Source organism: Barbus barbus (genome assembly GCF_936440315.1).
Source record: "Barbus barbus genome assembly, chromosome: 22".
Taxonomy (NCBI): domain Eukaryota; kingdom Metazoa; phylum Chordata; class Actinopteri; order Cypriniformes; family Cyprinidae; genus Barbus; species Barbus barbus.
Window position 1 is genome coordinate 23560855 of NC_136750.1, and position 15610 is coordinate 23576464.

Sequence of the window (15610 nt, forward strand, 5' to 3'; positions counted from 1 at the left end):
AGTATAATATGTCTTACTAAACATTTATACCATACAATGACACATGTGCACTATACTTCTGCTAAATCAGAACCTTTGGCCTGAACTTTGATTGGAAAAAGGAGAAGAGACCAACAGAGTTACTAGAGATGAAAGCATGCAAGTGTAACATGCAAACTGTGGCCTTAGCAAAGAAAGAGGTGCACTTGCCCTTGTTCCCTTTGAAGAGTGCATACAGATGCTGCACGCAAAGACAAATTGTTGTACAATCATTGCACAGTGTTCAGTACAGCCCGCAGCTGACAACGTTTTAAGTGAACTCTAGAAAAGTATCCTCTTGTCTGCTCTGCACCAAAATAGATTTATTATGTTGCTTTATTACTTACCGAACTGAAGCGTTCCACCAGATCTGGTGTGACCGGGTAGCGTAGTTTGATCTTCCGATAGAGCGGCTTCTTTCGGAAATAGTCCACTAATTCCATCAGGCTCTCAAATTCGCTGGAGGTGCCCAGCACGTACATGGATCCCTCTTTGTGTATCCGGCAGTGCTTCACCATCCCTTCACCTCTGTTTCAGCAAAAGTAAAAAATAAATCCATGAATTGCAATAATTATTACATTAAATAACAAAAACACCACCACCACCAACAAGCTACTGTGGGTCTTCAGCCCCAATTCTGAATTTATGAAATTGATCAATTGAGCTTCTGAACGCATTTTCTTTCTAGAAAATATTTAATTAATAAAAAAAAAACTCAGTGCCGTTTTATCAGGCTCCTATGTGTAGGTTAAGTAATTTCACTTTAATGGCAATAAATAGGTTCTTTTCATTGCCATTAAAGTGAAATAACTGAACAAACACTGTAGGAGCCTGAGAAAAATGCTCATTTTAAAAGAAATTTTGGTAACACTTTATTTTAAGGTGTCCAAAATACAGAGTAATTACCTAGTTAAGTACTTAGTAGTAGCCGTTGTACTTACATGCAATAAAATGTACTTACCATGTAACTAAGTTATGGAACAGCCTGTACTTGCAGTTTGTAATTATATAGATGTAATAAGCAGCTACTGTTACACATATGTAATAGGCCGAGTCTGTTACACAGCAACTTTTGCAACCAAAAGATTGTTACATGTGTTGCAGACATTATACAACGTAATTACAAATGTAAGTTCACAGGCATAAGCTACTTAAAATAAAGTGTATCAAGATTGTACTTAAGTGTATCTATACTCAAGATCAATATCACACAATTTCTCTCAGTAACTGTAACATTTTTTCTCAGTAGCTGCCGCAGCATTATGGCTGCCCACCGCTCCGGGTGTGTGTTCATGGTGTTTGTGTTCACTACAGTGTGTGTGCACTTGGATGGGTTAAATGCACAGCACAAATTCCGAATATGGGTCACTATACTCAACCACAGGTCACTTTCACTTTCACTAAATTCGTTTATGCCTGGCTGTGCAAATCATTTTACTCCAGACTGTTTTCTGAATGAGGGACAATTCAAGGCAGGTTTTGTTAAAAAGTTAAAACTCAAGGATGGATCACTTCCACAGAAGAGAGGGGGAGGGTGAGCAGTGCTCATTAGCATGTAAAGAGATATGCACCGAAACGAGTCAGTGCGAACGGAGCCGTTTTTGACAAGGTAAAAGGGTGTTGTTTTACACGACCACTGAGACCATTTCAAGAAGACCCTAATGAATCATACCACCTTGTGGAAAATGGGCATCCGATGTCCCCTTTGAAACACAGCCAACACAAAATCAGACTTACTTTAAATAAAATGCTGAGGTTAAATACAGATTTAAAATCATAAGAAATTATTTAATAGCTATGATAATGTTTTGAAATCAAATATTTAAACACTGGGTCTAACAATGCCTTAGAAAAAAAAGTGTAATCTTAAAAAAATAAAGCATATACATAAACCCATATAGGAAATATAAGAGTTATTGGAAAGACATGTTATAAACTTCTCTAATATTTTAGAGCAGGCACTGCAATTTATGAAAGAAATCAATTAAATCTGTATGTGGGAAAAAAATCAGATGTAACCCCCTTTGCAATCCTTAACATTTTCATAAGTAACTGTACTTTAATTACACGTTTTTTTCTCAGTAACATGAGCAAATTTCTAAACATCAACATTTGGTAGATTGATTTTAACTGAACAGTTGTAAGGTATAGATCTATATATACAGTGTGTGTGTGTGTATGTATATATAGATATATATATATATATATATATATATATATATATATATATATATATATATATATATATATATATATATATATATATATATACACATACATACACACACACACACACAGTATATATAGATCTATACCTTACAACTGTTCAGTTAAAATCAATCTACCAAATGTTGATGTTTAGATGAAATATGATCTTTAACCTTTGAGTTTATTGTAAACTGAAATGCTTATGTCATTAAACTTTCAATTCATATGATCATGCTTTTTTTTTTTTAATCTTGAAATGATTTTGACAGAAATTACACATTGATTACAGGTTTATTTGTTAATGTACTGTTAAAGGCTTACACGTGTCATTAAATTTCAGTTCACATATTAGCTAATTCTCATTTATACATTTAAAAATGGTGTGAAAATATTACTTAATTATTCATTTTAAGCACTTCACAAACTATTCATGTTAATATATTCATCAAATCATAATCACAGTCTGTAAAGGTTATATATTTGGTCTTTTTTTGTTAAATCTTAAATAATTTATTAATTATTTGTTAATGTTTTTGCAGTACCCAATCTAAAGTGGAAACTCTTCATCAAATGTTTGTAGACAGTTACTAATCATTAGTACGTTCATGGGCAAATATAACGTTCATTGATGGCAAAATGACCAAAATTTACCCTAATTTCACATCTTTACGAATCATTTATTAATCATTTGTTCATGTTTTTGAAGTACCCAATCTAAAGGTGAGACTATTCATCATTTGACTTTTAGCTACTGTACCAACGTTTGTGTAAAGGGTGGTTAGCTTTAGCTAAATGCTTGGTAAAGACATTACCCACATTGCAATTTGGGTGCAATATTATATTATTTTATATTAGTATACTATTGTTAATCATTAAAAATCAATGGGGGGGGGGGGCAAATGTTCAAGAAAATACTTAATTTATCATTTATAAAAATAATGCAATATAGTCAGATTGAATCATGTTCCCTTATAGTAATCAAACTGACCCCTGTACACTGTTGACCCCTTACCCAACCCATACCACCAAACCTGCCCCTAACTCTACCCGTATCACACCTCAACAGCAGCAAGTGTGCTTTAACAAAAGCTTTTAATCATTGGATAACATCTGTTCAATTCATTTGTAGATTTTCAAGATGTGCATGATCATATTATGAATTAGAAGTTTAATGACATTTGTAAGCATTTTAATTTCCATGAAATGTTAATTATTAGGTAATGTTTAATATATTTATTAATAAACACATTATTTAATGTTTCTAGATATGTGAATATATAATGATCCATTAAGCATTACATAATGTTGGTTAATGATTTATTAATGAAAGTTATTATAAAGTGTTACCTTCCGTTTGATCATTAAACCATAGGTATAATCAATAATAATAATAATAATATTAGCAATAGCACATCTCTCCTCAGCAAACCACGTGATTCATAATATGATGTAGATGGAAACTTAAAATATTTGAGTTTATTACTATAGGTTATGTATTTTAAAAAAATTATAATTATAGGTATTTTTAAAAAATAATAATTGTATGCATAAAAAAAAAAAAAGGATTTTAGCAAGCACTGCTACACTGTAAAAAAAGATATTGTAAGCAAAGCAAAAATGACTGGACTATGTTTTACAAGAAAATTTCACATGTAATTCAGTGTGTTCCTTGACATTTCCTTTTAATTGATTGTGAAATATACTAGCATTTTCTGAGTGAAAATAGTTTCTACTCCAGATTTTTGTCAATTGAGACGAAAAACAAAGAGTAGCACCTGAAGGTGATGGCATAAGATTCTGAATCTTCTCTCTGTCTGATGAGGAAGGCTCCATCTCGAGGGATCCTCATGAGATAGTCCTCTGCCTCCCCCCGACTCAAGTTACTGTAAAACCACCTAAAGACAAGAAAACCACAGTTTCACGTGTACGGTGTGTCTGCAGACACTCGTGAGCGTTAAAAGAAGCTGTCTACATGGTCTTCTACAGCCCTGCTGGCAGGGATGTGGTTAACACCATGAAGTTTGTTTGTGCATGTCAAGTATCGACTTACCCTTCTTGCAGGTGCTGGTCTGGTCGAAGCACAATTTCAGTGAGGCGCAGGTTGAAATCCTGACAGCGGAGAGGGTTTTCTCTGTAATACTGGATAAGCGCGTACACACTGGGGAAGTGCAGGTTGTCTGTGAGGAAATAGACAGTGTGGCCTCCTTCTAAGCAGGAACGGATTCGACAATGTTGAACTCGTCCGCTGCGCCTGTAAGGACCACACAGAGAATTTAATTTAGCAAAATGTGCATTTCTGTGCATTTGTGAGCAAAGACGAAAAACTATTAACATGAACCATATGGATCATTCTTATGAAGCAGCACTTTATGAAACTTATAAAAAATAATATGCTTTTATTATAATGAAATGATTTCTATTAAATGGCATTTCTTTCAGAAATTATTAGGATTAAAAAAAGAATGATCCAATTTAAATTCAAAACTCAAATTTAATGCTAAAATGTATTGATGTTTATACTGTTTTGTTCCCCACCCAATATTGTCACTTTCTGTGTAATACTGTCATGCCCAAATTAAAGAAGTAAAATTAATGTAATATATGACTTAAATTTGCATAAAGTAGCCTACAATGTGAACACTATGAATGGCTGTGAACACTATAAAGTGGGGCAATTCCAACGTCGCCAGGACAGTCTGGTGCTTCTGACTCTCAGCCTGTAAAAGTACGTTTCGATATTTAAAGAATTTGCTACTGACTATTCAAACGCGAGTTTTGAGCAGTGTTTTTGAGTAGTGCTTGTTTGCCATTTCTACGATCACAAATGCAGACATTGTGTTATGTTTACGCAGCGCAACGTGTTAAAAAGACCTTACGAGTCATTATAATCAGTAATTATGTCCTCACTGAATGCAACAAATCCCTCATTTATAATGGTTTTTATTTTTTTAGTCTCGTCGTGCCGGGACACGGCATCAAAACATGGTAAGGGGCGTAACATTTCCGTCACATGCTTGAGGTATTCGGCCAATCACAACGCACTGATAGCTGGCCAATCAGAGCCCACCTCGCTTCTCAGAACGATCAGCTTTGTAAAAATCGACGTGTTTCAGAAAGGCTGGGCATAGAGGAGCAACAATAAGGTACAGTATAAATGTGGAAAATAATGTTTTTTGAACCTTGAACCACATAAGCACATTGCATTACACTAAATACACATAATAATGTTCTTTTTTAGCAACATCATATGACCCCTTTAAAATCAGATAGGACGGAATTAATTTTTTTAATCATTTAATTCATGGCTAAAACATATCAATGTTTGTGCTTTTGCTTCCACCCAACAAATATAATACAATCAATTCCTGTGAGGTCAAGAAAAATGTGTCATTAAGGAAACACTTTTTGCCACAAGGACATTTTTACCACTCAAACTATAGTAAAATTATTACAAATTTACCCCATGTTGACTTTATAGTGAAATTGTGCTACATGTTCCTAATTAACAGTACTAATTGCATTAATAAGAAATGTCACTAATATGATTTTGAGTTCAATCTTTAACAACTGCCAGATTGTGACAGGACATGAAAATATACTGCATAGCAAGACTGACCCATATAAACTGCATATTCAGCCTTTTCCCTATTTCTTCCATTTGAAAAGTATAAATTAAAGATGATAAATAAAATAAAACACGATATGAAAAACCATCCCTCTTCTCTCTCTAAAGTGTAGAGCAGGCCAACATTACCAGAATGAGAGGGTGCAATCATTGACGAAGGTGTCGCTCTCCCGCACCAGAAATGTCCCGTCAACTCCACCCGAATCTGCACAATATTCCTGCAGCAGTCTCTCGGCTGTCTGTCTGCCCTCTGACATCCGCCCATGAAACCAGGGCTCTGACTGATGAAGCTCTGTACCACCCTGAGGTGACTGAGGAGAGGTGAATTACACAGTGAATACCTTTAATTTATGAGATTTTTCATTTTTCAAAATGGAGCCTCAGTATTTCACCTTTCCAACGTCTTCCTCTAGTAGTTCATTCTCCTCAGCATAATACAATGTCTTGTTCTCGATCACACAGTAGTGCTTGTACCATCTCTGTACATGGACACAGTCATAAAGAAATTGCAATCATAATCAAGTAAGGCGACTGGAATAAGATCAAACAATCACACAAGCCTGTGATAGCATTCACTGGACTCCGGCACCTCATCGATTGGATCCCAGATGAAGAGCTCTCCCTGTTTATCTCCTTTCCGTACGTCCTTTTTGCTAAAGGTCTCATCAATATTCAGTTTCTTGTGCTGTATGAAAAAGCAAGATTGCATGGCTTTGGATTGCATTGTAAAATCAAAGACACATCAATTGCAGGATTTTCCAATGAAGCTTCTCTACCTTGATGATGATCTTGCCCTTGAGTTGGGTTGGTGACGGCAGTTGTTCTGCTTCTGGTTCCAGCGGCTCGGTTAGAAGCTTGTCTTGGAAAACATCTTTGAACACCTGAGCCATCATCTTTTGCTGCTTGAGGTCACAGTGTTCTTCTATGGACAGCACCAGAGGATACCTGCCAACAGTGACATGTTCATAAACATACTTCAAGAATACTGCACATTTCTAGAGGCACTGTGTGCAAAAATTTCATTTTTAATTATTTTGATTTTAAAAATTACTTCAGTAACAAAAAAGCAGACAAAAAGTGAAGACACTTCATGTACAGAAAATTCATGTACAGGTCACATTTAATCTTAAAATCAAAACAAAAATTAAGAAAATATATTTTGCATAAAAACAAATGAAAGCTATATTAAGGACCATTTAGACTTTTGTGCATTGTAACAGTATTCTCATTATAAACAGGCACATTTTAACCCCACATTCTTATTATTGTAATGCAATTATAAACATTCTCAATGGTATTCTCATTAAATTATTTACTAAATCTGTAAAAAAAAAAAAAATAATCAATTAGCATTAATTAAAGGTAGTACAACAAATATTACCCTTGCTGTATAACACTTGACATTTAAAATAATATATTATTGTTCATTATTATTTATTCATGCGGCAGTAATGCAAATTTAGGGGTAATAATACAAAATAACAATACAAATGTCACAATGCAAAAAAAAAAAAATTATATATATATATTAGTGTTCCTGAAAATAGATTTAATTTTCTTTATGCAAATATATTTGCTTATTTCTGTACATTTTGGGACGGATGGGACCCTGGTTTGTTCTTGAAAGGTTTTGTAAAATTAATTTCGTCTAACATTTCGGTGAAATGACAAAACCTCACAAATAAATGTGTAAATGTGTGTGATGTTGATGACTAACTCAGATGTTGCAAAAGCATGATCATTGATGGCCTTCACCACATCCTTAAACTTAATCTTGGAGGTTCTGGTCCAGCCGTGGTATATAATAGGTTCATCAGGACCATTCCAGCAGTCCACTGCATTGGAAAAAAAGAAACATTAAGGTCATCAGACTGACTCCCACCGATTTCAGAACAATCTTATCAATGCATTATCTATGCACAAAATGAAGCCGAAAAGGACTTGCATTAGTTCAACAGAATATTTATTAAGAAATGAGGGTATGGTTCACTGACACTCAACACAGCGGCAGCCCAGCCTCAGGCAGCGCACGTAAGCTTCTGTTGAAGACTCACTGCGCAGTTGATCTCCAGTCAAATATCTGTGGAAAAAAAAGCAAAACACATGAAGTAACACAGGAAGTTGATCATGAAGAGGAGGAGCTGCTGTTTGTGTGTCATGAGCATGAAGAACTGCAGCACTGACGTGTTGTGAGAAGAGTTGATCCAGTAGTGAGACAGAGGATTGTTCATGTCCAGCGGGCAAATCTCGGAGAACTTCTCATCCCAAATCGAGTTCTCTTTGGAGAAGAGAAAACTGAGGAACTAGAAAGACAGAAAGAAAGCTCTTAAAACACATCACCTAAAGTTTACATAAAGTAAACATCTCTAAGACCCATACCTCTTCAACAGTAAAGGCCGGATCGTTGGTCTTCCTCATGGTGTCATCAATGAAGATGGTCATTAGCTCTCGGACTTGATTTGCATTGTTGGCCCAAGACTCCTACAAAATAAATTCACAGTATTAAGTGTCTGAAATAGTATTTGAATGAAATTGATATATTTGGTTGGTATATATATATATATATATATATATATATATATGATTAGATGAATGGATAAGCAGAAAGTCTTACTCTCTGATGAAATAAAAGAAATCTTTGGAAATCGCAGAGTTGAAAAGGCTGATCGCTGTTACTGCAGACAAAAACATACAAAACACTCAGTAAGGAGAACATTAAAATGACCTCATGACACATTTAAAGAACAATGTTTTGACAGTTTCTTACCCAATGATGAAAGCACACGTCTCCTTTTTAAACTCATCTAGAATCTAACAAAATGACAAACAACATACTCTATAGATGATACTAGAAAATTAAAGACTTTTACATTTTACAATCCTGTTCTTTTTATAACATTCTATTAATCAAAGACCACTGAAAAAATATGCATTGCATTAAAAATGGCAACTGGCAAGCAGCACAACTTAAGAAAAGAAAAAATGGCTAATAACAAGAATTGTTCATTGAGCTCCAAATTAGCATCAGAATGATTTCTGGAGGGTCATGTGACACTGAAGATAGGAGTAACGGCTGCTGAAAATTCAGCTTTGCCATCACAGGAATAAATTACATTTTAAAATATATTCAAATAGAAAACAGCTAATTTAAATTGTAATAATATTTCACAATATGACTGTTTTACTGTACTTTTTACTACCCAAACTTTTCAGCACAACTAAACTGCATACTTACCATCTTTTGGTTTTCAAACATCAAAAGATTGTAGAATTTGTGAAATTGCTCAAAATCCAGAACTTCTTTCTTTGCTCCCACCACCTGAAATTAGAAAGTTGACACTTTCAGAGCAAAGCCATTAACTACACGTGACTTAAAACAAGAAAAAATGTAAAAACTTATGGATAAACAGATGATCATCTGAAAAACTTTAGGAGAGGAAATGTTCCCACTCAGCTGCCATAAAGTTTTCCATATGATGCAAAGCATACACTTCCGTCAAGATAATATGTATACAATGTATCATTTATACCGCAATTCTGTCCTTCAAAAAACGTCCACCTGGTATTTTAAAGTTCATCTGTGGCAACAGAGACTTGAGCTCTTTCAGGGTGATGCTGTGAGAGAGAGAAAATAATCATTAATGAGGTGAGACAGAAACTAAAATGAGACTGGTTGAGAAGAAGGTGAAAGAGAAAGAGGAGAACCTGTTTTTCTTTGTTTGATCAACCGAGTACATCTGCTTCCTCAGCCAACTACAGTAGAGGAAAAAACAGAGAATGAAACAAACACATGATTTGTGTTGTGGTTTATGGATACACAAGGTACACTATCTGTATGTGTGTGTGTGTGTGTGTGTGTACCTCTCTATAATGTCTGGTGTGTAAGCCGCTAATGTCTCCTGTCTGAGTAACTCCAATCCTGTCAGCCATTTTTCTGCATCCTCCACTGAATCAGCTGTGGAACAACAAATGCTTTCAGCGCTAAAAACAATGCAGCTAGTTTTTCCTCTTCAGATCATTTCAGGAACCCAAAATTTGCTTCCTTTGACAGTCATTTCTTAACAAGCCAAAGAATAAACTATACATCAACACAGGAAAGGAAAATACGGCTTCATATCAAATGAATCTAAAACGTATATTGAAAGAGAGGAAGTACCTCCTTGAATAGTCTATTATCATCCTCACAACAGTCAGATGCTGCAGTATAATTATCCATCATGCACATCACATACATATTATATATTTATATCTCATAATGTGCATATATCATTTTAAATGTAGGCATATGGTGGAATGACAATAAAGTGATTTAATTACAATTATAATTATATTTTTAGTTAGAACATGTAAACTGCATAAGAAGACACACATACCACCCAGACTGAGAGTGTTGAGAACAAACTGAGAGCCATAGAATATAGTAAAGCATGAGTTGGGGTCTATATATTTATCCTTGCTGTCCTTGAATCGATCAAAGTCTTTGCAGTTTTTTCCTGCTCGTACTTCCCGGATCTCAAAAAGGTCCACTGCAAAAATGAGATTGCATCATGTAACATAAACATATACAAGTACAGTACTCAAGACAGTAACTCAGACACAAACTGACAGTATCAATCAACCCACATTAGTGTCGTTATTGTTAACTAAAATGATTTCTACTATAAATAAAAACAAAATAAAATAAAATATAAATAGAGGGAAAAGTTAAAAGTTTTATGTTGCCACCTAACTAAAATAAAATAATATAATTTTGAAAATTACAGAAACTAAACTTAATTGAACAAAGAAACCTAAATTAAAGCTAAATAGAAATATAAAAACGACTTAAGTTAAACTAAACTTAAAATTAAAGCTTTTATTTTTAAATTTTCAGTTCATTTAAAATATGAATAAATACCATAATAGTATATAATACTACAATAACACTGGCTCAGATCTTATAAAAACAAACAACTGAAAATTCTTCTGGGGAAGTGTTTTGAATACATAAATTGATGTCACTATATGAATATCTGAAACACCATGACAAGGTGCATGACGTTGTCATGATCAGCAAGTAAGAGTACACACTAGTCATGCACTAGTCATGTATGAAAGATTAGGTGGAGAGGGAAAAAAAAGTAGCAAATAAAGTGTGTGGGAACTGCAAGAAAAACTGTGAGTGGCACTTTAGAGGGCGAGAGAGATGTTGTGAGGAGTGTGATGGCACTACAGATTCCTGTAATTACTGGCAACCACCAAACAGCCACTGCCAAAAAGTGTTCTCCTACAAGATCATGGTACCATATGTGTTAGAATTGTTGCTGCCCATGCAGATATTAAGACAGCAAAGTAGCTCACTTGAATTTGAGACACAGACCATGACTACTGTCTGAAATAAGCTCTCTGTTATTGAACCGATCATCCTGGAATGTTCAAATTTTATGGTCAGTTCATCTCACTATCCTTTTTTTTCTGTCAGATGATTGTTATATAAAAACTTTTAGTGATTTACGCTGCGCTTCAAAAGTTTGGGATACGTACAATTAATTTTTTTCATCAAGGATTCGTTAATTGATCAAAAGTTAAAGTAAAGACCTTTACATTGTAACAAACCATTTCTATTCAATAAATGCTGTTATTTTCAACTTTTTATGCATCAAAGAAGTTTAAAAAAAAAAAATCACAGTTTTCCACAAAAATATTCAGCATCAAAACCTCAGACACTGATAAAAATAAGAAATGTTACTTATATAAAACAGTTATTTTAAATTGTAATGATATTTCACAATATTTCTTGTATTATTGTTATATCAAATAAAGCCACTCTTGGTGAGCATAAGAGTCTTTTTCAAAAACATTTTTAAAAATCTTACCGATTCCAAACTTTTGAACAATAATGTAATTCTGTAGAAAAAACAACTTACAAAAAAAAATTTTATAATCAACCTACTTTAACTCGTTTTCCCTTTAAAATAAACATTCCTTAAAATTATAAATTTTGTATATACTTTTTTTTTTGTACGAGTCAAATATCGTTGATAATTTTTGTGATGATCCTGGATAAAATCACCCGCTAAATGAATTTGTTTAATGAAAATGCCACTTAGTTTAATTTTGTTATATAATGCAATATCACTTCATATGTCCAAATATTTGTAACATCCAATTGTGAGCAATCACTTTAAACAACAAAGTACTGTTCTAAATTGCCTAGTTAACTTTAATCATAAAGCTTCTGTAGCTTAAATGCTGAGGCATGACACTGGAAACACTAAAGTCATCATACAGATAAAAATAAAGAGTAAATGTGAGAAATAAGCTTGAGGGAAGACACTCACACACTCCTTCTGTCTTGTTAGCAGTGCGCGACCAGGCCACCTGTCGCGTCTCCATAATGACCTGCACGGTAAGCCTCTCCATCCTCTGTCTAAACACGGTCATCACTATCCCCATCTCCAAGTCCCGCTTAATGAGACTCTTCTTGTACTCGGTCAGGTCTCCCTGCTGAACGCAGCCTGCCATCACTGCCTTTGGTCGCACACTGGCAAATACAAACGGCCGCAGAAAGTTACTTATTGCAGTGTGTGTGGCAGCAGGTACACATGTAGCCTCATGTAACTTATGTTGTTTCTTATAGCAGGTCTGCTTTATTTACAACTGAATGACATGGCAAAAAAATGTCTGTACTTTGAATATCTAAACACGATGGACTATCTCATATTTAAATATTCAAGATAATGCATGGATCAAATCAAACATTAAATAACTAGTAAATCCAGAAATGAAAATTCTGGCATCATTTACTCACCGTCATGTCGTTTCAAAACCTTTTTTGACTTTCTTTCTTCTCTGGAACACAAAAGGAGATATTTTGAATGTCTGTGGTTCATTGTCCATTCAATGGTTTGGACCCGTGTCTTTCATTATATGGACAAAAATGATATGTTTTGTATTCTACAGATGAAAGAAAGTCATACAAGTTTGGAATGACATGAGGATAAGTAATTAAGCATTTTTAGGTGAACCTGCAGTTACAGTGGTGTTTATGAAACAGAATTTGCTAGATCAATTCTGTCTTTACATAAGTTTTGGGTTTAAAGAAGAACAATTTACGGAGACGACAACGTTAATACTGTAATTTCCCAACCATGCATGTGGCTTGCCAGCTCTGATAATAGAAATAATCACCACCTAAAGAGGAATATGACAAGCAGTTATCTGTGACTAAACAGTGCACCTTTTAGAGTCAGTTTTCCAAACCATTCAACCATGGCAAGCAAAATAGATGTTTCATGTCTGGTTCCCCATAGAAGCCTATATTTGCATTGCAAATGAGTAGCCTACGGTGGAAGTGTCCCAAAGCAAGTCCCTCTGTAAAAGTAACGTATTAACCCAGTAAACTCAATGTGGTTTCCATTCAGAAACCTTTGTACATCACCCACACCCTCCATTCTTCCATTTTGAGCTTTCTGTGTGAAAGAGACAGAGAAACCACTCTTTCCTGACATTTAAACAAGCGCCAAGATAAAACTTTAAATAACAAACCGAGAATCAATGTAGATTGACAAACTCAAGATAAGAATAAACGAAGGTCTGTTGCTCAACAGGGTAAGAATATGGACCTGCCACATCCAAGTTTGTCTTAACTGTAAATACAATATGTGATTGTTATCATTAACAACAAGAGGCTGTGGAGGCAGACCTGCTCTTGCAGAATTTACTTTTTTGTAGCCCACTGAAACTATTTTGCACCTTATTTATTGTGCATCTTTATGCAAATTATAACAGTTTTCCCTTTAGCTTCGTATTTATATCCTATTCTATTTAGTTTTATAAAACTCCTTAAACTTGATCAGTGATTTAATACAAAATGTAAGCCTTTAAATCAAAAGTTTACATACATAAACAGCTGCTGTAACACCCCGTGATGCAAACACCCAAATAAATTAAAATACTCACCCAAGTTTAGAGAAGAAAATTAATGAACACCTGCTGTAATCAAACTAATTCTCATTTTAAAAATATAAAAAATAGCCTAATGCAGTACTTTTAAAACCATAAAATAAAATCTAAGATTAGTCTAGTCACAATGTGGTCAGTTCCTCTATTCGTTAAACACAAGGAAGTGAAGAGAACATACTGAGAATAAAAAAATCCGGAAGCAAAATTATCTATGCAAAATCCCCAGGGAAGAGAGAGCGATGTGTGCGCTACTCTATCAAACTTTTGTGCGCTACTGCAAATGTGAATTAGTCCAAAAACGCGAGGAAAAGCGTGTATTTCAGTGACGAGTGTGTTCAGGTTGATCAAAGTGGCATGTTGCCATTCTACGTCATCATGACATCACGTCTTTTTCTCTTTAGTGTTTTTTTTTTTTTTTTTTTCATATTCTGTAACAAAATGACTCTGTCAAACTAAACGTATGACTCTAAATGCAAACTGGATGTCCTAAAGCAGTTTTTAAGTCTATAAGTGTTCTAAATATAGCCTGAGGTGATATGAAAATGAAAGCAGCTGGGCGCTGGCTTATAGAGGAAATTTGTTCGTCCGAAATTATTTTAATGACAGAGTACCCAAAGGTTAGTTATTTCTTTAAGCATGCGAATAAACTTCGCTTTTAAGTCCTGTGCTTTTCTTATCCATCGCTTCTTTTCCAGTGCATTCCTCTGTTCATTTGCATTAAGAATGCATGAAAAGTGCACAGAGGCAGTTAAGTTACATATTTAACAAGTGTATGTGAAAAAAATGACAAAATATTACCATGGTAACTAACTGTAAAAATTACTCCTGAAAAGCTTAATCTCTATATACCAAAATTGATGTTGTAGAGCATTATGGTTTAGGATTGCTCGTGGTTAAATAATATGAATAACTCAAAGTTATCTGCATATTATATTGATATTAGGATGCATGCTGGGAACTCAAGCAGGCCTAAGGCATCTATTATGTTACAGTTTTAAGTTCATTACACAGGATCCAACCACTGAACTCTGAAAGTGCATAAAATCAAGTAGAAATGATTGTGATGAATCAAAAAGAAGGAAACAAAACACAAAACGGACATTTTTATTTCCATATTATTTATTATGGTTTTGTAATATAATCATAATTAATCTTTTTAAGAGAACTGAGGAAATCCTGACCTCTCTTTTACATTTACATTTATGAATTTGGCAGGTGTTTTTTGGGATGAAACTATTCATAAGCAAATATGTTTTATGTATTATTTAGGCTATTTTCCATTTAATAAATGAATCTTCCAGTTTAAAGACACAAAATTTATCAGTCAAGAGAAAATGCAAATATATAACATCCCGATACTTGATGAGAAATGTAGACTTTAGTCACACATTGTTAATACTCAGTGTTGAACAGTATTTGACAGAAAGTTTCACAGAAAGCAGGAAACCAGCTCCTGGATTTTGCATATTAACATAAAAAATTACACTGTATAAACACCTCAGTTAGCGGTTTGCAACAGTGTGGTTTCTTCTATATCTACATTAGTGTAAAAGCACAAACCAAACCAAATACTGAAATTAAATACTGCTGGTTTGATCTACACATTGTCTTCATTTTTTAGTGTTGGGCACCGATTAATCACGATTAATTGCATCCAAAATAAAAGTTTTTGTGTACATAATATATGTATGTGTACTATGTATATATATATTATTTTTAATATATAAATACACACACATGCATATATATATTTAAGAAAGATATGTTGTTTATATATAAAAAATATTTATATATAATATACTTATATGAATGTAA

At 34.0% G+C, this 15610-nt stretch overlaps 1 protein-coding gene across 2 annotated transcripts in view; it reads right to left on the reverse strand.

Moving 5' to 3' along the window:
- LOC306888290 (1-phosphatidylinositol 4,5-bisphosphate phosphodiesterase gamma-2-like) overlaps positions 1–14170 on the reverse strand; it is a 24775-nt gene extending 10605 nt beyond the window's left edge. The window contains exons 1-20 of one of the 2 annotated variants that reach the window (XM_079446488.1): positions 13793–14170; positions 12172–12374; positions 10225–10377; positions 9713–9806; positions 9557–9604; positions 9382–9466; positions 9087–9170; positions 8619–8662; positions 8466–8526; positions 8231–8332; positions 8036–8154; positions 7846–7931; positions 7569–7686; positions 6628–6796; positions 6441–6536; positions 6244–6330; positions 5981–6162; positions 4277–4477; positions 4002–4121; positions 366–546 (exon numbers count right to left, since the gene is read on the reverse strand). In XM_079446488.1, coding sequence (XP_079302614.1) covers positions 366–546; positions 4002–4121; positions 4277–4477; positions 5981–6162; positions 6244–6330; positions 6441–6536; positions 6628–6796; positions 7569–7686; positions 7846–7931; positions 8036–8154; positions 8231–8332; positions 8466–8526; positions 8619–8662; positions 9087–9170; positions 9382–9466; positions 9557–9604; positions 9713–9806; positions 10225–10377; positions 12172–12355 — 2214 coding nt within the window. In that variant the 5' untranslated portion in view covers positions 12356–12374; positions 13793–14170. Of the gene's footprint in view, positions 1–365; positions 547–4001; positions 4122–4276; positions 4478–5980; positions 6163–6243; positions 6331–6440; positions 6537–6627; positions 6797–7568; positions 7687–7845; positions 7932–8035; positions 8155–8230; positions 8333–8465; positions 8527–8618; positions 8663–9086; positions 9171–9381; positions 9467–9556; positions 9605–9712; positions 9807–10224; positions 10378–12171; positions 12375–12641 lie in introns of both variants that reach the window. The other variant, XM_079446489.1, reaches the window with a different exon arrangement.
- Positions 14171–15610: the final 1440 nt, after the last annotated feature.